The sequence below is a fragment of the Balaenoptera musculus genome, chromosome 14 (assembly GCF_009873245.2).
Source record: "Balaenoptera musculus isolate JJ_BM4_2016_0621 chromosome 14, mBalMus1.pri.v3, whole genome shotgun sequence".
NCBI lineage: Eukaryota > Metazoa > Chordata > Mammalia > Artiodactyla > Balaenopteridae > Balaenoptera > Balaenoptera musculus.
The window spans coordinates 48,894,944-48,919,658 of record NC_045798.1 but is presented as its reverse complement, the minus strand read 5'-3'; the positions used below and the strand labels follow the sequence as shown (position 1 = coordinate 48,919,658).

General features: G+C 34.0%; 1 protein-coding gene across 1 annotated transcript in view; it reads left to right on the top strand.

Moving 5' to 3' along the window:
- The window catches only part of CCDC178 (coiled-coil domain containing 178), a 365,246-nt gene that overhangs the window by 26,612 nt on the left and 313,919 nt on the right, over positions 1 to 24,715 (top strand). Inside the window, exons 4-7 of the mRNA XM_036874296.1 lie at positions 1,288 to 1,310; positions 7,837 to 7,922; positions 10,714 to 10,914; positions 18,934 to 19,154. Of these exons, the coding sequence (XP_036730191.1) occupies positions 1,288 to 1,310; positions 7,837 to 7,922; positions 10,714 to 10,914; positions 18,934 to 19,154 (531 nt within the window). The remainder of the gene's footprint in view (positions 1 to 1,287; positions 1,311 to 7,836; positions 7,923 to 10,713; positions 10,915 to 18,933; positions 19,155 to 24,715) is intronic.

Genomic DNA, 24,715 nt, shown 5'->3' with positions numbered 1-24,715 from the left:
CTTACTTTTGAGTTTGTAGCCCCTTAGAATCTTTTCCCTCATTGATAAATGTGCTTTTATTTTTCCTCACTCACCTGTTTGGGTCTATGTAAGATTCTGCTAGTTATGTAGGCCCTGTTTTGTTTCTCTCTAGAACCATAACTTCTGTTCTTAGATAGCCTCTCCCTCTTAGGCAGATCTCCAATGTGGTTAGAGAATTCTTCTCATGGCAATGACTAGAAGGTAACTTCTCAGCCATGTATTCTGGATTCTTGGGATAGAAAGCAGTAAGACTGGACTGGCCCATCTCATCACAGGCAGCCCTTTAATTATGTACTTTGCCTATCACCTGGTTATTCTCACATACTGGGAATTTCTCGTGAGTTCCACACAGAACTTTTACCTCCCCTGAAATGGTTTCCACTTGTCTCTTTTGAGTTATACTTTTCTTTGCTCTCTTTTCATTATCAGTCTCATCTGATTACTCTGTTTCGGGGAATTCTTCTCAAATATATGTTCCAATGATTTTATTGACATACCTATATATTTTTTCCCAGAAATTTTGGTATAATATAGGAATTGGGGAAAAGTAATCATGTATCTTCAATTTAAATTCTTGAATTAGAGATTGTCTATGAAACGCACAACATTCTGACTGTATATTCCTTGTGTTTTTGTTAATTTGTGCCCCTTAGAGCCCAAGGTAGTGTTAGAATATATCTGTAGAACATGACTCCTACCAAGGAGTTTATAGTCCAGAAGAGGGATATTACTCTGAAAAACTAAATATTTGTGAACTTACATGTAATTATGTATTTTCCACTTTTTGGTAATATATTAAATATCATGCACTTACGATTGTGTAGAAAGTCTTTTAGGAATAAATGGCATTTGAAGTGACCCTTGATGTAAAGGTAAAATTTAGAAACAGATAAAAGATGAGAACAATTAGGTGCGAGTAATAATAAAAGGACTAGCTAGGATAAGTATATAGCTGTTGTGGAAACAACAGAGTATAAGTTGACAGAAATATAATAGGGAATGTGAAGTAGAGTATTTGTAATTTTGTCAGTGAGTTTAGGTGTGAGTTAAATTTACTATTGTCTTTTTTTTTGAATTTTATTTTATTTATTTTTTTATACAGCAGGTTCTTATTAGTTGGGAGGTGGTGATATGATGAATTGGGAGATTGGGACTGATATATATACACTAATATGTATAAAATGGATAACTAATAAGAACCTGCTGTGCTATTGTTTTTAAGATGTTAAAAATTTGATTTTTTATTGAGATCTTTTATTTTGACAGTTTGAAACGTCTTTGGAAGAATGGTAAGAACCTTTCATGCTTCTTTTTTATGTTCAAATTTTGATGATTAATCTGCTGTAGATGAGTTTATTTGAAAAGAAAAGGGAAATTGAAAGCAGAATTTTTATACTAGATATTAAAATTTATTTTTAAAAATATAAGAATTAGGATGTCTCTGGAAATGGCAGAATAGGGATTTCCAGGGTTGTGTCCTACCACAAAAACAACTGTAAAGTTGGCAAAACTTGATGAGAATCAACTTCTGCAGAAATGCGGAATCTAGTCCAAAACTTACAACAACAAGGGAAAAAGTTAAGGAAGAAAGAGGTACTGCATTGCATGAAGGAAGGACTGTGGCTAAATTGCCCACTTGCCATCCTCCAGCCCTCAGATCAGTGGTGGCCATGAAGCAAATAGCCTGACTTGTGGTGCAGATTGCTAGTGCCAGAAGGAACAGTATGGACCTTATTCTTAAAGAATTATGGTTCAGTGTTTTGCTAAGTCTGATGACTCCCTGAAGGACCAGCACAAAGGATTGTCTTTGTTTTTTCCTGACTAAGAGCAATCATAGAGCTGGAACCACTTCCAGGCAGTGTTTGCTGAAAGTATTTAAAGTCATATATTTGCCACCAATGTCTGAGGCTGTGGATTAGTCAGAACAAGCATTAAAAAGATGAAAATGCCTGGGAATAAAGAATTTGGGAAAAGAGATACATGGGGGAATAGGGTTTTTCAATGCTCTCATTTATACTACAGAATTTTAAAGTGCACACATGTGAACAGTGTTGGACATATGCTCAGGAAGGACCAAGAAAACTTAGTCTTTTACCTCTGGCTAGCCTTTAGTATCTGCACAGGTAAGAATTGAAGGTAGAGGCAGAGTTGTAAACAGCCTGGATAAACATTAAAGGAGTACTCCAACTCGGAGCCAGTCTGCTAAGATTGGGAGTGTATATTTTTCCTTTTTTCCTTTTTTTTTTGGGCCGCAGGTATTTAAGGTAACTTGGACAAAACTCAAGTTCACCAGTAAGCTAATGAAACACTTCAATGGCCACAAATGAAAAAGAATACAGATATTACAATAAGTGTTTAGAAGAATCACTAAGCAAATAAAAACCCACCACAAACAGCAAAAATAAACCCAGTAGAGGGAGGGTAATTTTATATCCATATCACATTAAAATACTCAAAATTTCCAGATTTTTACAGAAATTATGAGGCAGGGAAAGAATAAAAGAAAATTTGCCCCATTAACAAGGGGAAAAAAGAAATGAAGGAAACTGGCTCTGAGGAAGCCTAGACATTGTGCTTATTGGACAAAGACTTTAAGTCAACTGTCTTAAGTATCCTCAAAGAGATAAAATAAACTATGGACAAAAAAACCCAACAAAACCAGGAGAGTAATGTCTCAATAAATATAGAATATCAATAAAGAAATAGAAATTATGAGAAAGAATCAAATAAGACATTCTGGAGCTAAAAGATACAATAACTGAAACGAAAAATTAGAGATGTTCATCAACAGATTTGAGCAGGCAGAAGAGAGAATCACTGAATTTGAATATAGATCAATTGAGATTATTCAGGCTGAGAAACAGAAAGACAAAACAATGACGAAAAATGAACAGAGCTTGGTAGACCAAGGGACACCATCAAGAATACAAATATATGCATAATGGGAGTCCAAGAGTGACAGGGGAGAGAAAAAGGGCGTGAAAGAATATTTAAAGAAACATTGGTTAAAAGCTCCCCAAGTTTGATGGAAGAAATGAATCTGTACTTCCACTAAATTCAGTGAACTCCAAGCAGGTTAAACTCAGAGATCCACACTAAGACATATCATAGTAAAATTGTTGAAAACCTGGGATGAAGGTAGTATCTTGAAAGCAGCAAGAGAGAAGTTGCTCATCATGTACAAGGGATTTTCAATAAAATTTTAAGTCATTTTCTCATCAGAAATTATGGAGGACAGAAGGCAGTGGATTGACATATGTAAAATGCTGGAAGAAAACAACTTGTCAGACAAAAACTCTGAATCCTGCAAAAGTGTCCTTCAAAAATAAAGGAGAAATTAATATATTCCCAGATAAAGAAAAACTGAGGGGCTCCACACATTATCAGACCTGTTCTATCAGAAATCCTATAGGTAGTCCCTTCAGGCAGAAGTGAAAGGACACTAGACAGTAACTTGCAGCCATATGAAAGAACACCAAAAGTAAAGGTAGCTATAAAGATAAATACAGGCTTCCCTGGTGGTGCAGTGGTTAAGAGTCTGCCTGCCAATGCAGGGGACATGGGTTCGAGCCCTGGGCTGGGAAGATCCCACATGCCGTGGAGCGGCTAGGCCCGTGAGCCACAACCACTGAGCCTGCGCACCTGGAGCCTGTGCTCCGCAATGGGAGAGGCCGTGACAGTAAGAGGCGTGCACACCGTGATGAAGAGTGGCCCCCGCTCTCCGGAACTGGAGAAAGCCCTCGCACAGAAACGGAGACCCAACACAGCAAAAATAAATAAATAAATAAATTTTAAAAAGATAAATACAAAAATTAGTATAATTGCATTTTTATTATGTATCTATTTTATTTTTCTATCTAATTAAAGTTAAATAGATAAAACAATAATTGTAAATCTATATTAACGGGTACACAATGTATAAATGTCTAATTTGTGAAAATGACAACATAAAGGGAAGAAGCAGATCTGTAAAGGAACAGAATTTTTAATACTATTGAAAATACGTTGATTTTAATTCAAACTTATTTTTTGTGAAGTTAAGATGTTAATTGTAACATCTAATCTCCAAGGAACCACTAAGAAAAACTCTAATAAAACAAATAAATAAAAAACACAGAAATCCAATAAGAAGGAAACTAAAACAATAAAATCAACTAACCACAGAAGAAGGCAGTTATGGAGAAATTAAAGAATAAAAAGATAATATAGAAAACAAATAGTAGAATGCCAGAAGTAAGTCCTTTCTTATCAGTAATTACTTTTCATGAAAATGGATTAAACTCTCCTATCAAAAGGTAGAGAGTGGTAGAATGGATAAGAATACATTCTCCAACTACATGTTGTTTATAAGAGACTCATTTGATGTCCAAAGACACAAGTAGGTTGAAAATGAAAGGATGAAAAATATATTCCAGGAAAATGGTAACCAGAAGAGAGGTTGAGTGGCTATACTAATATAACACAAAATAGACTTTAAGTCGAAACATATTCAAGAGACAAAGAATACATGATATCTTGATAAAAGGGTCACACCATCAAGAAGATATAAAAATTATAAACCTATACATACCTAAAAACCTCAAAAGCATGTAGTAAACTGACAGAAGTGAAAGAAGTAGACAGTTCTATAATAAGTTTGAGAATTCAGTACCCCCACTTTCAATAATGGATAAAAAAACCAAAAAGATCGATAAGGAATTAGACTTGCACAGCACTAAAACCATCTAGGCCTAACTGACTTGTGTAGTACTCTCCACGCAGCAACAGTAGAAATCACATTTTTTTCACATTCACATTGAACATTATTCAGGATAGATTGAACATTATTAAGCCACATTTAAAAATCTCAAAAATTTAAAAAGATTAAATTCATACAAAGTACCTTCTCTGACCCAATTCAATGAAACTAGAAATCAATAATAGGAGGAAACATGGAAAATTCAGATATGTGTATAAATTAGACAGCATGCTCTAAAAAACCCAGTGAGTCAATTTGTAATCACAGAAGATATTAGAAAATAATTTGAGATGAATGAAAATGAAAACACATGGTACCAAAACTTATGAGATGAAGTAAAAGAAGTCCTCAGAGGGGAATGTATAGCCATAAATGATTACATTAAAAAGAAGATTCCAAATCCAGTAACCTAACTCTAGCTTACAGAACTAGAAAAGAATGAGTGTGCTAAAACTAGCAAAAGAAAGGAAATAATAAAGACTAGAACACAGATAAGTGAAATACAGAGTAAAAAGAAAACAATAAATAGTATAAATGAAAACAAAAATTGTTTCTTTGAGAAGATCAAACAAATTAACAGACCTTTAGACTGACAAAAAAAGAGAACACTTGAATTAAAAAATTCATTAAAAAATTGGGGACATTAATTACTATAGATCTTGCATAAATAAAGATTATAAGATAATACAATGAACAGTTGATAATACTATGAACGACAAATTAGATAGCCAAGATGAAATAAACACATTCTTTAGAAACAAACTATCAAAGCTGACTCAGGAAGAAGTAGAAAATCTGAAAAGGTCTGTAATGAGTAAAGAGATTGAGCCAGTAAAATCGCCCAACCAAAGAAAAGCCCGGGACCAGATGGCTTCACTGGTGAATTCTACTAAATGTTGAAAGAAGAATCAATACCAATGCTTCTCAAACTCTTTCAAAAAATAAAAGAGAAGGAAAAACTTTGTAACCCATTCTGTGAGGTCAGCAGTACCCTAATACCAAATCCAGATAAAGACATCACAAGAAAAGGAAATGTAGACCAATCACTTTGAATATAGATGCAAAAATTCTTAACAAAATATCAGCAACATGAATCCAGCAACATATTAATAAAACTATATATCATGACCAAGTAAGATTTATCCCAGGAATGTGAGAGTGGTTCAGAATACAAAAGCCAATCAATGTAATGTATCACAGTAATAAAAGGAGGTGGGGGGAACTCATGTGAACATCTCAATTGATGTGGAAAGCATGTGGCAAAATCCAACACCTTTTCATAATGAAAACACTCAAAAACTAGAATGGGAAGGGAATTTCTAAAACATGGTAAAGGACACTTATGAGAAACTCTTGACTGACATTACACTTAATGGTGTAGACAGAAAGTTTCCAACCTAAGATCAGGAATAAGACAAGGATGCCCATATCTTGCCACTTCTGTTGGACATTGGCACTCTCGTGCAGTGCTGGTGGGAATGTAAAATGGTTCAGCCACTATGAAAAACAGTTTGGTGGTTCCTCAAAAAGTTAAACCTAGAATTACCATATGACCCAGCAATTTCACTTTGATGTATATACACAAAAGATTTTAAAACAGGTGTGCAAAAAATAAACTTGGGGCTTCCCTGGTGGCGCAGTGGTTGAGAATCTGCCTGCCAATGCAGGGGACACGGGTTTGAGCCCTGGTCTGGAAAGATCCCACATGCCACGGAGCAGCTAGGCCCATGAGCCACAACTACTGAGACTGCGTGCCTGGAGGCTGTGCTCCGCAACGAGAGAGGCCTCGACAGTGAGAGGCCCGCGCACCGCGATGAAGAGTGGCCCCCGCTTGCCGCAACTAGAGAAAGCCCTAGCACAGAAACGAAGACCCAACACAGCCAAAAATAAATAAATAAATTAATTAATTAAAATAAAATAATAAAAGCCCATCTCTTGGCCCATTTACAAAAAAAAAAAAACTTGTATACAAATATTTGTATCATTAGTATTTATAACAGCCAAAAGGTAAAAACAACCTGAAATCCTTCAGTGGACTCATAGATAAATGAAGAGTGGTATATCTGTACAGTGGAATATTATTCAACCATAAAAAGTAAGGAGGTTCTGATACATGCTACAACATGGATAAAATGAAACTTCCTGAAACTTACTTCTTCTTCAGTACAGTGAAAACTAGTCTAGGATTCAAGAATTGGACCAGAAGCATACTGATAATGAGAAATATTTCATTATTGAATATATAGAACTTTAGCTAGAAAGATTCTTTAGAAAAAATATAACATTTTAATTTGGACATTTTTCTAAAACCTTAACATCAAATATGAAATAGTATTTTTACTCCTTGCATTTTATATTGTCTCCCCAGAAACTGCTAAACTGAAATTAGAGAAATAACTCTCAAATTATTTTCAGTAAACTCTTTTATTTTGATAGCAACACTCTCTAGAAAAGAGTGATATCATTAAAAACAGTACTGCTTTACTATCCCCTCAAAAAATTTCAAGTCATTTGTAACAAATTTTAAATTTCTCTTAATTTACCATGAAGTATAAAACCCATTTCCTATTAGAATTTTGCTATGTACATCTCTTATATAGTACCATTAATATGTATAGTAAGTTTCATCACACATTTAAAATTCAATATTAGAACATCACCTAGGGGCTTCCCTGGTGGCGCAGTGGTTGAGAGTCTGCCTGCCAATGCAGGGGACACGGGTTCGAGCCCTGGTCTGGGAGGATCCCACATGCCGTGGAGCAACTGGGCCCGTGAGCCACAACTGCTGAGCCTGCGCGTCTGGAGCCTGTGCTCCGCAACAAGAGAGGCCGCGATAGTGAGAGGCCCATGCACCGCGATGAGGAGTGGCCCCCACTTGCCGCAACTAGAGAAAGCCCTCGCATAGAAACGAAGACCCAACACAGCCATAAATAAATAAATAAATAAATAAATAAATAAATAAATAAATAAATAAATCCAAAGTTTAAATTAAAAAAAAAAAATCACCTAAAATTTGTTTTACTAACTTTAAGTACAGCCTTCTTTTATTAATTGATTGCTTCTTTCCCGTTATAAAGGAGCAGAACTTCTTTCACAAAAGAGCTGAAAGAAGATCTGAGTGTTGCTACACCAGTGAAACAGGTCATACCAGAAGAATTGAGAGGTAAAGTTGTACCTCATACTAGAAAAGTATAATTATATTTAAAAGCTCATTGGCTTTTCATTTATACATTTCTCATTTTCATAAGAATCATGTATAAGAGTTTTGTAATCCTTATGATTGACTAATAGAGGAAAGAGCCTCTGTATTGTTTGATTAAACATTTATTCAACAAATATTTATTCATTACTGTACTATACCATATACTGCTCTAGGTCCTGAGTATATAATTATCCCTGCCCACTTCTCAAGAATCTAACTGTAATTCAGTGCTGTCCAGTAGGACTTCCTGTGATAATAGAAGTGTTCTATGTCTCACTGTCCAATAGGGTAGCTACTAGCCACATACAGCAGTTGAGCACTTAAAATATGGCTAGGGAGACTGAAAAATTTGATTTTTAAGTTTAACTTACATTTAAATGTAAATTAGTTATGTTGGTTCATGGCTACCATATTGGACATCACAGCTCTTCTATATAAATAAATTAAGACTAATATTCTTGTCAAAATTTCCAAATGTAAATGTATAATAATTTATATACTGGTATAAAATTTGTGTTAAAATTACTTCAACATATTTGACTATATCCTTGACATTAAACACTTCCTCCTACCTTTGCCACAAAAATTTGTTGAACACCTTCCTTTAGAGAAGGATAACCAGTAAACTTAGGACTTTTTAGAAGCACGAATATTTTGTTATTTAATGCTGTCATTCATAGTGAGACTCTGTTTTTACTATTTTTCATTTATAATGAAAATGAAAACCTGATTTATTCTTAATTTTTCAAATGACAAATTCTAGGAGAAAATATCAATCTATTAATGGTCACAATAACAGTTAAATAAACTACAATTATGTTTATTATAAACATGTATATTTGACTCTAAAACACAAGACAGTATCAGGATGAGGAAGATTTGTGGTATTTAAGTGTTTATGCTAATAAAAAATGCAGGTGGTTGCTCACTCCGTATGAAACAGTAAAACTAATTGAGATGGTATTCTGGAAAAAAATTCGGAGAGATATTAAATAGAATGAATTGGAGACACCTTAAGTTATACACAAAACTTTCAAAAAAAAAAAAAAAAGAAAAAAAAAAAAATCCCACAAGGACTCAGAGGCAAAGAATATACAAATCAATTTTCACTGCAAAGTAAAGGAGCTGTTACAGTGGAGGATTACTGGACTGAATGTCAATATTATGACATAGTATGAGTGTGTTTCATGTTTGGTAATTGCAATCATTGTTGCTTTTGTTGTGGTCATCCATGTACAATGCTTGGTGTCAGTCTATTTATCTCTTGTAAAAATAAAATACAGTGTGTGTGTGTGAAAAAAAAAAAAAAAAAAAAACCTAAATGTGAAGGGTAAGACATTTAGAGAATAACAACGTGTTTATGTTCACATGTTTTATGTTAAATAAATGAAATCTGTCAACCAGTCTAGGAATGAAAAGTAGGAAAAAAAGAACCTTTCCAGTAGGGAGCATTTTTCTCATTCTGAAATATTGATTCATCCACTTATCATGATTATTCTACCTTAGAAGTAGGCTGGGTCATTTTGGCCAATTAAAAATGAAAGCGATTTGTTGAAGGAAATTCAAGTTAATCTAAAATAGCCTTTCAGTAAAATAGAGATGGAAATAACGTGAAAACTGCTTATAAAGTTTGGCATCTGGATATTCAATATAAAAAAGATACATACAGAATAATGAAAATGTTCAAAAAATTAAAGATATATGCACAATGATGAAAATGAAAAAAAAAACTTTCCATTTTCCAATGGAAAATTAATGTCTTTATTGTCCAAAAGTAAAACAAACCAAAATAAAACAAAGATCTGTCAGCCACCTTTCTTCTTTTTTTTTTTTTTTTTTTTTAAACATCTTTATTGAAGCACCTTTCTTCTTGATCCAGTTTCACTATTTTACCTCCAGCCCCAGCTCTTTGGAGGCTTTGCCTTTCTTGACACTTTGTGTTTGTTTATGTCTTCTTGTCATGTCACATTTTGGCAAAAGCCAATGTTCACAAGTATAAATCTCACCAGAATGGGACTCATATCCGTCTTTCTTACTGATCTATCTCCAGGGAGAGAGCATACTGCGTAGGACATAACAGGCTCTCTACCCATTTCTTGTATAAATAGATGAATGAATACCCATGTTAATCATTTTGTTAACATTAAACCATATCATTCCAGAGCTGTGAACCAAGAATCACAAATATCTCTCGTAAGGGAGTTCATTTGTATTATAACTGACTAAATACAATTTGGAAATGACAATGAATTTCTGGCAAGGCTAACTAGGGATGTTGTTATCTGATAAGGTAAAGAACATAAAGTGTCTTGTTTCTAGGAAACTGTGAGGATTTTCAGTATTTATCTGATAAATATTAGATAAATATTAGATAAAGCATTATGGTTTGCTTTTCTCATAGAATGGGAGGAAACACAAGCATAATTTCAAAATAAAGCTCTATAATACAGCTTATGAATAGAACATGTGTTTTTCCCTCAGAAAAAAATGTGCATGAAGATACTGGTTGAGACTTAGCTATTCTAATTATTTTATAAAATATTTATTTCAAAATCTGTCTTTATAGGTTATAATTAATGTTATGATTGTATTATAATAAAACTGTCTTTACAAGGCTAATTCACTTTTCTACAATTCTCATAGTAAATATATAAATATTAAAAAGATGGCAACACAGCTAGTACCCCTGTTCCCACCATCCAGCTTATTGGCTGATTCATTAACCAATGTGAATACATATTTCTCTTTTAAGATGAAAAGTGTCCAGAATTAAAGCAGGAAATGGAAACATTGCTATCAGAGGCCATCCAACTCATTAAAAGTCTAGAAACTGATCGTGCAGAAGCTGAAGAAGCTTTAAAACAACAAAAATCAAGAAAGAAAAGGATTAGCGTGCAAATTGATTCTTGGTCAGTCTGGAAACGTCAAGAAATCCCGTTAGCTGTGCAGAAAGGTAATAATAAGGATTTTTCATATTGCCATTTACTTTGTTGGAGAGGCGTGGATGATTAATTGAACCTCTGAATTAAAAAATTACCTCTGTTTAGAGTGACCATATTATTCTGCATGCAAACCAGTGCGTTTTTGAAAGATACTATTAATAATAATGCTGAGTTTACAGACATAAATTGGGGCTGCACTGAGCAAACCTGGACCTGCTGTCATTTGGTGTTTGTTGGAAATGCCATTGAACTTGTGGTACCCAAGGGTCATGCAAACATTTGGTACATATTTCCCATAATGACTACAATATTTCAGTTACTAGAAATTTAGAAATTTAAAGTGATTGCCAGTTGGTGGCATCAGCCACATCTTTAAATCTCGGAAAATGAGAGAATTCTAAGTGATATTTTAGGGACTTATTTGCATCTTCTTTTGAGAATTCAATAGTAAATTTGCTTTGGGAACTTCTAGCAGGCAAAGAAACAGGATGTTTCCAAGAGTCATGCAGGTAACACATGTTTAAAAAGGAAACTCTGTCTTTTAGATTACAGAATGAGGGACCTGTGGTCAAGTATTAAACAGTCTAAAGGTATTGGATTTTTCATTTCCAAATACCGTGTTCATCAAGCGTTCCAGACTACCTGATCCTACCTGAGGCTGGAAGGTTTTTATGTTATCATAGGGTAATAATTTTAATTTAGGATTCACATGCTTTAGAAATGGGTTATATTAGGGTTTCCATATAACACATGATTTAAGCCAAGACACCTTTGAGAGAAAAAAGGATGCTATTAATTATTATTCTGGGACAATAGCCATTAATTCAAATTATGTCAGACTCCACCCGTACACACACCTTTATTATAATGTTATAAATCTTCTAAAGCTGTAGTCTCCCAAGTATAGTGTACACATTTCAGGGAGCTGCAAGAAAAGATGAGATGGTTCCTCAATTATGCTCTTTTAATAAAAAAAATCAAATGTAGATTTAATGCCTATTTCCACCTTTTAAAGTAATATGAAGCTCACAGCTTAAACTCTCCGTTTGTTCACTCCCTTCTGGTGCTCAGAGCTCAAGAAGCAAGAAATGGGCTCAGAGCCTAGGCTGGAACTAAATTTAATCCAACCTTTGTCTATGCTCTCTGCCACCCTTTACTAAAGAGCTAACTATATAAAAATTATGCAAAACTCAGGTAACAGTAGACCTTTTTCTACCCACATTTAAAGTAATGTATTTTATAAAATATTTGGTGTCAACAGCTGTTTATAAAAATAAATAATTCATTCGGGCTTGGAGTGAGTTTGCTCTGATTCATAAGGTTTTTGAATAGGATTTGTGATGTGCATATGCTACTAATGTAATAGCATAGGTATATAATTTATAAGTGTGTACATACATACATATATATTGATGTTTTAGAGGCAGCTGAGGCTGCAGTAGGGTCAGAATAGTCATCGGGCTCCCAGTAGATTGTTGAGTGGATTCATATTCACATCCACAGAAAGCCATCTGCCATTTTCCTAATTGTTTGAGTGGCCCTTCCTTGTCAATAGTAGTAGAAAAGTCGCGGGTAGGGAAGGGATAAATTGGAAGATTGGGATTGACATATACACTACTATATGTAAAACAGATAACTAATAGCACGGGGAACTCTACTCAATACCCTGTAATGGCCTATATGGGAAAAGAATCCAAAAAAGAATAGATATATGTATATGTATAACTGATTCACTTTGCTGTATACCTGAAACTAACATAATATTGTAAATCAACTGTACTCCAATAAAAAATTATAAAAAAATAAAAATAAACATAAATTAACCCCCACCCCAAGAAAATGAAAGTCAATGTTGAGGGCTGATTTTCTTTAATTTTTTGCCAATCAATTTATATGTAATCTCATATACCCTTTATAAGAGTGCTTACATATTATAGTTTGGGGTCTATATGGAGTTCTACTTAAGGATTTACCAAAATAAAATTAAATTGAGATACGTGCCTGCACATTCTAGGAGCCTAATACATGCATTTTGAACGAAGACGTACATCCTTGCCGGTTGCTTATAATTTATTGTTTGAGTTGCCTTTTATTCAGTATTAGTAATGATCTACTTAAAAAACTGAAATTTATGTTCATCTGCTTTATTTTATTTAAGTAGCTAACGTATGCAATGAAATTTAGCTTTATTATCACTGTGTATTTCTTAAGTGCCTTCTGTTTGTAACATATTACTGAAAAGTTTATGTGCTTTCAGGAATGTGCTGCAATTATATCGATATATTAGGATATAATCTCTAAATATTTTGAATTTGTTTACAAACTATAAATTTATATATTTTTACAGTCTGTTTAGATTCTCGAAGTCTCTAGCATATGTGACAGGAAAAACTTCTAATTTCCATAACAGCCTTACCATTAAGTACAATGTGTGTAAAAGTTTTGATAATTTGGGGGGGTAAATTTATGGAAATTTACTTCTTTCTAGGTGTCTTGTGGTTCCTCCTCCAGATCCATCCATCCCCCTAACCACCTCACCCATGTTTGTAACTTTTGTTTTGTGGCCCATGAGGCTGATGTATAATAGACTGCATAAAAGATATCTTTTGCACTCTGTCCTCCTTCTGGGTTCAGCCAATGGAAATCAGGGGCAAGAGACCATGGGAGATGACGGAGAAGAGTAAGGCTGAGGTATTGTACCTCTGACCACTTTCCTTTCTGCTTGGTCACTGCACCCCTTTCCCAAATGACAGCCCTTGGCACTCGATATGCAACTAATAATCGAGTAAATGCCTCTTCTTTTCCCTACCAAAAAAGATAACCAGAAATAAGTTTTTCATCATGAATTGGGTGCTGTATGAACCTATAAATTATAAAATTGGATGTGCCTAGCAATGTTTCTTATAAAATAAGAATACATATACTATATTATACCCAAGCAGCATCTGAAGGCACAAATAAACTAATGACTCAGATTCCCCTGGTACTCCCATTGTTCCTGCTTCTATAAATTCCCTGTCTTTTCCTTAACTTACATTTATGGCTCCACGTACTTCCTTATGACCATCTAATGGGAGAGAAAAACAATCACAGCCCTGGTTTATGAAAGGATTTGAATGGTATGTTGATATAATTTGGGGAGCTACTGTATTACAATCTCAGTATGGAAAAGGTGGAGGCAAAATCACCTTGAAGAAGAAATAAGCTGAGGTATAGATGGGAAGTGGCAAAAGGGATTGCATAGTGGTCAGGGACTTAGAAAGAACATGAATGTAAGACCGGTGAAAGGAAGTCTATGAGAGAGTTTTGGGGATTAACCTTTCAGAAAGGATGGGATGTGAAGATAATTGTGTCCCATATAAATGCTCACAAGAGTGCCTCTGCTATGGAGGAAGATCTGAGTAATTAATAGAATGTCAAATATTCTGATTTTGGTTTTTTTGACATTGTTTTGTCATGTGAATTAATCAGCTATTACTACAACAATTCTTTGTAACAAGTCACTTTGGAACTCAGTTGCTTACAACAATAATCATTTTTTTTTCCATTCATGGGTCTGTGTGTTGGCTAGGGAGGATTTCTTCAGGCTGCAGATCTAATGGGCTTGACTCAAGACTGTGTGTTGGGTTCAGGTGAGCTTCATGTTTCTCTCATCCTCACTGGCTAGCAGCTCCGAGGGCCATGGTTTTCATGTGGCAAGTGAGGAGAGTGCAACATAGTGAGTAAAAAGATAGGATGCCCCTCAAGATGTTAGCTCTGGCATACTCTCACTGTTACTCACATCCTTTAGTCAAAATAAGTACCATGTCTGAATCACAAATGAGTGTGACAAGAAACTATCTTTAATCCAAGGGGGAGGCTAGTGAACAACAGTTTGGTCTGTCATAGCTTGCTTCTGATGACTCTCCCTGATACTGAGTTGTTTTTACTGTGGTTTCTACATATTTTATAGTGAACTCATCTTCCTCTGTTTGTATTATATTTTCTATGGAAGTCAGTAATCCTTTGACTGCTTTTTTGCCTCTGTTAGGATCCTAGAAATTTTATTGGTTCTTGACTAGTAAATTAGACCATACTAATTTCTTAGCTTGAGTTTGATATCTAAATCTTCGTAAGTTTCAAGTTTGGCTTTTTTATTTCTTTGAAGTCATTCTTTTTCTACCCAGGGCCCAGTTAATGAGTATTCTATTCATGTGCATCTAAGTCCAAAGTTGTCAACATATTTTTAATAGCTAATTCAATTTATTTAATGGTTTTGGGTCTCTTTTCTGTTTCTTCTTGAGTCAGTTTTGATAATTTGTGTCTTCTAAGGAATTTGTCCATTTCATTTTAGTTGTCTTATTTGCTGGCCTAATGTTGTTCCTAAAATTCTCTTATAATTTTAATTTCTATAATAGCAGTAGAGACGACATTTATTTCATTCTCGATTTTGGTAATTTGTACTTTCTCTCTGTATTTTTCTTGGTCTATCAAAAGTTACATCAATTTTGTTGATCTTTTAAAAGAGTCAATTTTTGCTTTTCTTGATTTCTCTATTGTTTTTCAGCTTTGATATAATTGATTTCTTCTCTGATTCCTTTCTCATGCTTGCTTTGGGAATAATTTAACCTACTATTTCTCTTTTCATGAAGTAGAAGCGTTGATTATTTTTTTGATACCTTCTTTTCTAGAATAGGTATTTAAGAACTGAATTTACTTTTAAGAACTGTGTTAGTTGCATTTCATAAATGTTCATATGCTGTGAGTTTATTTTTTTTGTTTTATTTTATTTTATTTTTTTTTAATTTTATTTACTTATTTATTTATTTTTGGCTGTGTTGGGTCTTCGTTTCTGTGCGAGGGCTTTCTCCAGTTGCGGCGAGCGAGGGCCACTCTTCATTGCGATGCGCGGGCCTCTCACTATCGCGGCCTCTCTTGTTGCGGAGCACAGGCTCCAGACGCGCAGGCTCAGTAGTTGTGGCTCATGGGCCTAGTTGCTCCGCGGCATGTGGGATCTTCCCAGACCAGGGCTCGAACCCGTGTCCTCTGCATTGGCAGGCAGATTCTCAACCACTGCGCCACCAGGGAAGCCCCGTGAGTTTATTTTTAATTAGGTAAAAAATATTTTAAAAATTCTTTTGTGATTTCTTTTTGAACCTATTATTTATTTAGAAGTTGCTATTTAATTTGCACATATTTGGGGATTTTTTTCAAATTTTTTCCCAGATTATTTTTGTCGATTTCTAATTTAATTTTTTGTGTTTAGAAACATTTCAATCACATTAAAATTATTTAGAATAAAAATTGCCTAGCATTTTATCTATCTTGAAGAATATTCTGTGTGTGGTTGAAATTAATGTGTATTCTGCTTTTGTTAGGTGCAGTGTCTGTAAATGTGTTAGCTGAAATCCCTGAAACCCTAATATCCTTTGGTCCCCATTTTGATATATCTATTTGGTACAGGAGACTGGGGAGAAAGCCTAAGGCTCACCAAATGACAAGTCCAATAAGACGCCATTACATGAAGCTGAGAATCCAAAGGTTTCCATCCCCAGCATAAGTGTGAATCATGAATAAACCTATTGCTCAGATTGAATAGTAAAGAAAGTTGCTTGTTTCACTTAGCGGAGGAAAGCAAACAATATTCCAAGAATTCTTAATGTACTGACCCAAATGGATTTGTGACTGAAATTCCTGCTGTCTGTGTATCTGAAAATACACTGTGGAGAATGTCATTTAAATGTTCTGTGTGTTGGTAGTAAAGCTAGGCATTTTCAGGAGCCAAGACAGATTTTTTAATGGAAGATTGAAAATTCAATCTAGATATCAGGGAACTTTCTCAGATAGAGTTTCAAGATACGAAATAGCTCAATACCAAATATCATAAAACACAAAGGTACAGATTCAATGAGTGTGAGTTGGTAAAAACACAGCAGAATCTTACTCAAAAAGTTTTCAGATATTGAACATGAGATTATAAAATGAGTATGTTTACTATGTTTCAAGAAATAAAAAGAGAAGTTTGAAAATAAAAACGAAGACTAAGAGACTATTTTTAAAAGAGAGCAAAAGTGGAAATAAAAAAGACTTCCTAGAAATTAAAAATATATTATTCAAAATTAATAACCCAGTGGTTGGTTAAATGGTTTGTTAGACTAAGGAAGAGAAAAGTAATATCTGTAAACTTGGAAGAATTTGCATGGAATGCATCACAGGTACACAAGGAGAAGGAAAATATAAATAAAATATTTAAAAGCATAGAGTATAACATGAGAAAGTATGATGAATATCTAATAGAAGATCAGCATGGAGATAATGATGGTAATATTTAACAAGATGGTGACTGACTTTTTAAAACAAAAATACTACTGTCTAATTAGGATAAACAAAGTAAAAGGGGATGGTGTCAGACATTGCACAAATGCAAGAAATTAGAAAACATTTAGAACTGTATCATTAAATCTTATTAAAATTATCTTCATGAGTGGAAAAAAGCTAAATTATTATTTAAAGGAAAATCAATAACTTTTATAATATCAGAAAAGAAGATGGATTCATAGTTATTGAAATATATGACTTCAGAATTTAGAAAAATAAAAGTAAAATAAATACAAAGGAAAAGAACAGAAAACCAATTACAAAATTGTTGAATAATGAAATATATATAATTCCAAAGGTATGCAGAACTACATGTTGATCAATAAAAAAAGAATAATAAAAAAAAATAATGGAAAACCAATGGCAAAATTAATCAAGAACACAGAGAAAATATATGAGTAAATCCAATTAGAAATGAAAATGGTATCTAAAAATATAGCAGTGATTAATAATAAGGAAGATATTCAGAACAAATCTCTTAGAATATTATTGAAATTTTGATGAACTGGATAAATTCACAGAAAAAATGGATTGATGAATAAATAGATAACCAAAATATACATATACACCATTGACTTAATAACTAAAAATCCTTCCCTGCAAAATATGTACATATATACATACATACTAGGGCAATAGAACTTTACATGCAATTTCAAACTTCCACAAGATCATAGAGAACAGAAATAAAAGAAACTACAACTGGTATAAGAAGCTAGCATAAATTATAAAGCAAATTAGACAAGGACAGTACGAATATGGAAAATTATAAGCCCAAATCACGAGTTATATATGCAAAGTATCTTCAGTGAATACAACAGCAAAACCCACCAGTAAGTTTATTTTTAAAAAGATGAAAAGAGCCCCAAGCTAACCAATCTAATTTTATTCCAAGAGTTCAAGGTTAGGCTAACCTTAGAAATTTAACAATATAATGAGGAAATCTTTTATATAGTTTCTCTAAAATTGTCCTAGTCTGTTAATTGACATTTAATTTAATTTATAATTTATATTTAATTTAATTTATATTTATTTTATTTGAGGGAAATTTCCATATTTATTACTTCAAATATTTTTATACAGAACAGAAAATTTTTATCCATTTATTCAAATTCTCTTTTCTGTTGTTTGATAGCATTTTGTCATTTTCTTCCTATAGGCCTTGCACAACTCAGGTTTATCACTAGATCTGTGCATTTTAATTTGTTTTAATTTTACTGTTTTAAGATTATTCTGTTTTCAACATAATCTTTATTTTTGTGGATAAACTTTATTTCATATATTAATTTTATATGAGTTATTTTTATAATTTTCAGGTGAATTTTGTATAGTTTAATCCCTTTGATGGTGAGTGAAGAAAGCAATATATTTTTAGTGCAATACTAAAATAACTTATTTTAGGGACTTACCTGGCGGTCCAGTGATTAAGACTCCGCGCTTCCACTGCAGGGGGCACAGGTTCCATCCCTGGTCGGGGAACTAGGATCCTGCATGCCACACGGCATGGCCAAAAAATAAAAATAAAAAAAGTAACATTTTAGATTTAGTAAGATTCACAGAAAAGTAATTTCTGAAACTAAAATATTTCATATTTATTATCAAATAAAGATGTCCTTCTGGAGCTTTTGTTTTAAAATTTGATTTTCTTTTTTATCTTATCATCATATGTCTAGAACACGAGGCCTATTTGAGAGATATTGTAGAACTACGATGGCACCTTGAAGATAAAACTCATCGACTAAAACGTTTGGAGGAGGAAAAGGAGAAATTAGAAGAAGCTAATGCAAAGCTTCAAGCAGACATAGACTACATGATTAAACATCGCCCTCTACTGCTTGCAAAGCGAGACCAGGAACTTGTAGCTCTGAAGGAATATTATCAGAAAAAATTTGAGGTAAAGGAATAAATGAATGGATTTGCATTTTACAGATTGTTTCTTAGTTATAAAAATTTCAACTATAAGAAGTTAACATATCTTTCGAGGGTTCATTCTCATTGAAAATTGACCTATTTATTTTCTAAAGGAATTATCAAGCTATACACAGTACAGTTGATTGATATTCATTTAAACTTTTCTCATACTTTTAAACTTAGGAATATTAATAATATTTAGTAGTCTACTAATACGATTTCGGAGATTTAACACAATATGGTATTATTTGAAGCCTTAAATCAAACTAAGAATGTCATCAATTTCATTGTTGATGAAAATATGTAACTGACATGAAAAGTCTTGTTAATGATTAATGTTTAACTCCCCTATTGTGGGATCATATTATAGAAAAATAAATTATTTTAACGGCCACTAAATGAACAAATTTAACTTTGTATCATGTTTGTTCTTGATCATTTAAAGTTAATAAATTAAGTCATTAAGTGTCTCCTATATTTGTTCCATTTTCCGCCCTCATTCTCCAAAGATAACCTCATCATGAACTTCTGTTTCTAGGCAAAATTTGAATAATTTTATACATACTGTATGTATGTATACACACTGCATAGTATTGTTTTTTTTTTGTATTGTTTTTAATATTATTAAACATTGTATAACTTTCTGTAACTTATTTTTTTATAAATTTATTTATCTTATTTATTTATCTTATTTATTTATTTATTTTTGGCTGCGTTGGGTCTTCGTTGCTGCGCACGGGCTTTCTCTCGTTGCAGCAAGTGGGGGCTACTCTTTGTTGCGGTGCGTGGGCTTCTCATCGTGGTGGCTTCTCTTGTTGTGGAGCACGGGCTCTAGGAGCGTGGGCTTCAGTAGTTGTGGTGCATAGGCTTCAGTAGTTGTGGCTTGCGGGCTCTAGAGCACAGGCTCAGTAGTTGTGGTGCACAGGCTTAGTTATGCTGCGCATGTGGGATCTTCCCGGACCAGTGATCAAACCCGTGCCCCCTGCATTGGCAGGCGGATTCTTAACCACTGCACCACCAGGGAAGCCCTACAACTTATTTTTTAATCTGACGTTATTTTGGAGATCAAGCTACTATTGATACATACAGATTTAGTTCATTCATTTTATTTGCCATCTTCCATCAGATAGATATCCCACAACTTATTATTTACCATTTTCTCTTGGTCATCTGCATTGTTTCCAGTATTTGGCTACAATGCTGATTTGACTGTAAACAATAAGCAGCCGTGATCATGTTCCTGTCTATGTGCGTGTGAATTTTTCTTGGCTGTATATCTAATGGAGTATTTACTGAGTCATGGGTTATATACATTTTCAACTTCATTAGGTAAAATCACGTTACTCTGCAAAGTGTCTCTGACAGCTTATATTCCTAAAGTAGTAGCGGTGCTGGAGACGTCCCATTTCTCCACTGCGGACAAGAATTCTAGTAGTATCATTTTTTCTTAATAGTAGCCCCCTTATTTAGTTGGATGGCAATGTGTCAGGCTAAAAGTCATCCCCCAATTTGCCTTTACTCATGGTATTTCTAATGAGATGTAGGTAGGAGTTATATAGGGTTTTTTTTAGGAAAGCTTCTTGAAATGGACTGACTCAGAAGTAGCACCCTTAGCCATTTCCTAAACTTACAGTAACTCAGATATGATAGCTGCAGCTCTGATTCGATTTTATAGCACAAAGCAACCTTGGGAATGGAACCCAGATCCAGGATGGCTGAATAGAAAGGCAGAAGATACCTTGTATCTATTTCTGGGAGAGAAAAATAAACTATAGTCTTGTTTATTTGACTTATTTCTGCTATAGCCAAACCCAGTCCTAACTGATCCACCTCACATTTTTGTCAACATTTTTATTGTCATACTTTAAAGTTTGTCAATAGGTGAGTGAATTGGTATCCTTTTATTATTTTAGTGTTTTTTTCCATGATAGTGGACATAAGCATGTCTGAGTCAGGGGAAGCAGGGTTGTTGAGCAGCTGGAAGACCATGCTTGGTAATGGGAGGAAAATATGAAAATGCATTCTAGCAGATCAAGAAAATAGCAACCTTTGCGTAGAGCTTATCAGAGTCACTGCGATGATTAATTTTTTGCGTCAACGTGGCTGGGCCAGGATGCCCAGGTATTTGATCAGACATTATTATAGATGTTTCTGTGAAGCAGTTTTTTGGATGAGATTAACATTTAAATCAATGGATTTTTAATAAAACAGATAGGCATGAAAAATAAATAAAAGGCATCCAGATTGTAAAGGAAGAAGTAAAATTATCTCTATTTGCAGAGGACATGATCTTATATATAGAAAATCATGAAAAATTCACAAAACAAACTGTTAGAGCTAATAAACAAGTTTAGTAAAGTTGCAGGATGCAAGCTCAACACACAAAACTCAGTTGTATTTTCATATACTAGTTTTGAACAATCCAAAAATGAAATTAAGAAAACAGTTCTACTTAATACCATTAAAAATGATAAAGTAGGAATAAATTTAACCAATAAAGTGCAAGACTTGTTCGCTAAAAACTATAATATTTTGCTGAAATAAATTAAATTAGACCTAAATAAATAGAAAGATAATCCGTGTTCACGGATTTGACTTAATATTGTCAAGATGTCAGTGGTACCCAAAGCTATCTTCAGATTAAATGCAATATCTGACAAAGTCTCAAGATCTTTTTGCAGAAATTGAAAAGCCTGTTCTAATAGTCATATGGAATTGCACGGGATCCCAAAAAGCCAAAACAGTCTTGGAAAGGAAGGACACTTCAGAGAACTCACACTCTCTGATTTTAAAACTTAGTACAAAGCTGTAGGAAGCAAAAAAAACCTGGCATTTGCATAAATACAGAAAAGTAGAGAGTAGAATTGAGATTGCAGAAATAAACCCATTTATCTATGGTTAATTGCTTTTGACAAGGGTGCCAAGACCATTTGTGGGGAAAGAGTAGTCTCTTCAACAAATGGTGCTGGGACATTGTATATCCACATGCATTCAAAAGAGTAAAGTTAAGACCCCTACTTCCCAGCACATACACAAATTAATTAAAAATGGATCATAATTCTACATGTCAGAGCTAAAACTATAAAACTCTTAAAAGAAAACTTAGGGGTAAATCTTCATCACCTTGGATTTGGAAATGGTTCTTTTAGATATGACACTAAAAGCATAAGCGACATAAGAAAAAATAGAGAAATTGGACTTCATCAAAATTAAAACCTTTTGTGCATCACAGTACACTACCATAAAAGTAAAAAGACAACCCACAGAATGAGGGAAAATGTTGCAAATTATGTATTACAAAAGGTGTAGTATCCGGAATATATAAAGAACTTTTATAATTCAACAATCAGAAAAGACAAACAACCCATTTAAAAATGGGCAAAAGACTTGCGTAGACATATCTCCAAAAGACATAGAAATGGGCAGCAAACACATGAAAAGATGGATGCTTAACATCATTGGTCATTAGGAAAATGCAAACCAAAACCACAATGAGATACCACTCATACCCATTAGGATAAAGTTAAAAATAAAGTGTAAAATAACCAGTTTGGGTGAGGATGTGGAGAAACTTGAACCATTGTACTCTGCTGGTGGGAATGTAAAATGGTAGAGCCACTGTGGAAAACAGTTTGGTGTTTCCTCAAAAAGTAAAACAGAATTACCATATGCTTTAGCAACTCCACTCCAAGGTATATACCCCCAAATAATTGAAAACTGATGTTAAAAAACAAACAAAAAAACCCTTGTACGTAAATGTTCATAGTAGCACTGTTCAGAACAGACAAAGGTGAAACAACCCAGTGCCCCTCAACTGATGAATGACTAAACAAAATGTAATATATCCACACCATGGAATATTATTCAGCCATAAAAAGAAATGAAGTACTGATGTATGTCACAACATGGGTAAACCTTGAAGCATTATGCTAAAAGAAGCCAGGTACAAAAGATCACATATTATATGATTTCATTTACCTGAAATATCCAGAATAGGTAAATCCATAAAGATAGAAAGCAAATTCATGATCACTAGAGGGTTGGAGAAGTGTAAGATAGTGTTTTGTTTGTAATATAGCTTTGTTTTGTTTTGTTTTGTTTTATTCTGTTGTCTTGACTGAGGTCCTGGCTAAAGGCCTGCTGAAGCAACCCAACAGCTTAAATAATGCAAGACCTCTAGCCAATGTGCTTGAGCCTTAATACATTGCTACTTGCAAACTAAGCTCAAAGGCTCAACGTGACCTTCAAATTCTACAAGCAGCTCAGTCTCACAGCTCGTGGAGCCACAAAAATATTATTAACATCAACCTAGGAGAGTATCCATGTGGGAAGGTTGTACCAGTCCCACACTGAGCCCGTCCAAGAGCTTTCCTTGGAGATGAATTTGCCTCATATGATATCACCAATGCCCCCAACACTGAGACCACCACCCCAGCATTACCTGCGGGACAAATTGGACACATGACATTATTTATTACTTTTCTTCCTTTGATAGTAGGAATTCTATTATGTTTCCTGAGCTCTTTGTTTGCTTATCCCATCATCTTGGTATAATCCTGGCTCTCTGCCGAAGTCTCTACCGCTACGTTCCTATGCCTAAAGGAAAATCTTGTAGAGGTTACTAGTATCTGTGCTCTTCTAGAAATTAATGGGCACATAGGGACAGTTTTATGTCCTCCCCTTCCAAATCTGTATACATTTTACTGTATTATATTGCCTTTAGTAAGGCTAGGACCTTTACTGGCTGAGATCTCCACTACAATGCTGACTAGGAGGAGTAATATTTGGCATCGTTGTCACATTCCCAGTTTCAAAGGGGAAGAATTAAAAATTTTTTTTCTATTAAGTAAGATGTTAACATGTTGCTAGATTTGATTTGCTAATTATTTGTTTAGGGTTTTAAATCTCAATTCATGAATAAGAAGGTCATATAATTATTTAATAATGTCCTTGTCAGGTTTTGGTTTTAAGGGTTTGCTAGATTTTTAAAGGTAACTTGGGAGTATTTCTTCTTTTCCTATTATCTGGAAGAGTGCGAAAGGCTACCATTATTAATTAGCATTTACCATTGAAGCCATCTAGCTAAAGTTTTCCAGTTTCGTTTCTTGTTTGTTTGTTTTGGAAAGGTTTTTAATTACAAATTCAATTTCCTCAATAAGACTGTTCAGTTATTCTGTTTCTTCCTGTGTCCATTTTGGTTAGTTGTAGTTTTCTAAGAATATGTCCATTTCATCAAAATTTCAAATTTTGTTGGAAGACTTTCTTAGTATCCTTTTATCTTTTCTATAGTCTATAGAATATGTAGTGCTTTCGTTTTTCATTCCTGATATTTACTTGTGCCTTCTCTTAGATGTTATATATTTATATGTTTATAACATTATATATCTTCTTCTGTATACACGATAACCATCCATCACCATACAGTTGACCCCCTTTACCCACTTCTCCCTCCCCTTCCCTTCTGGTAACCACTACTCTGTTTTCTGTATCTACATGTTTCTTTGGTTTGGTTTGGTTTGTTCACTTATTTTGGAGTTGTTTGTT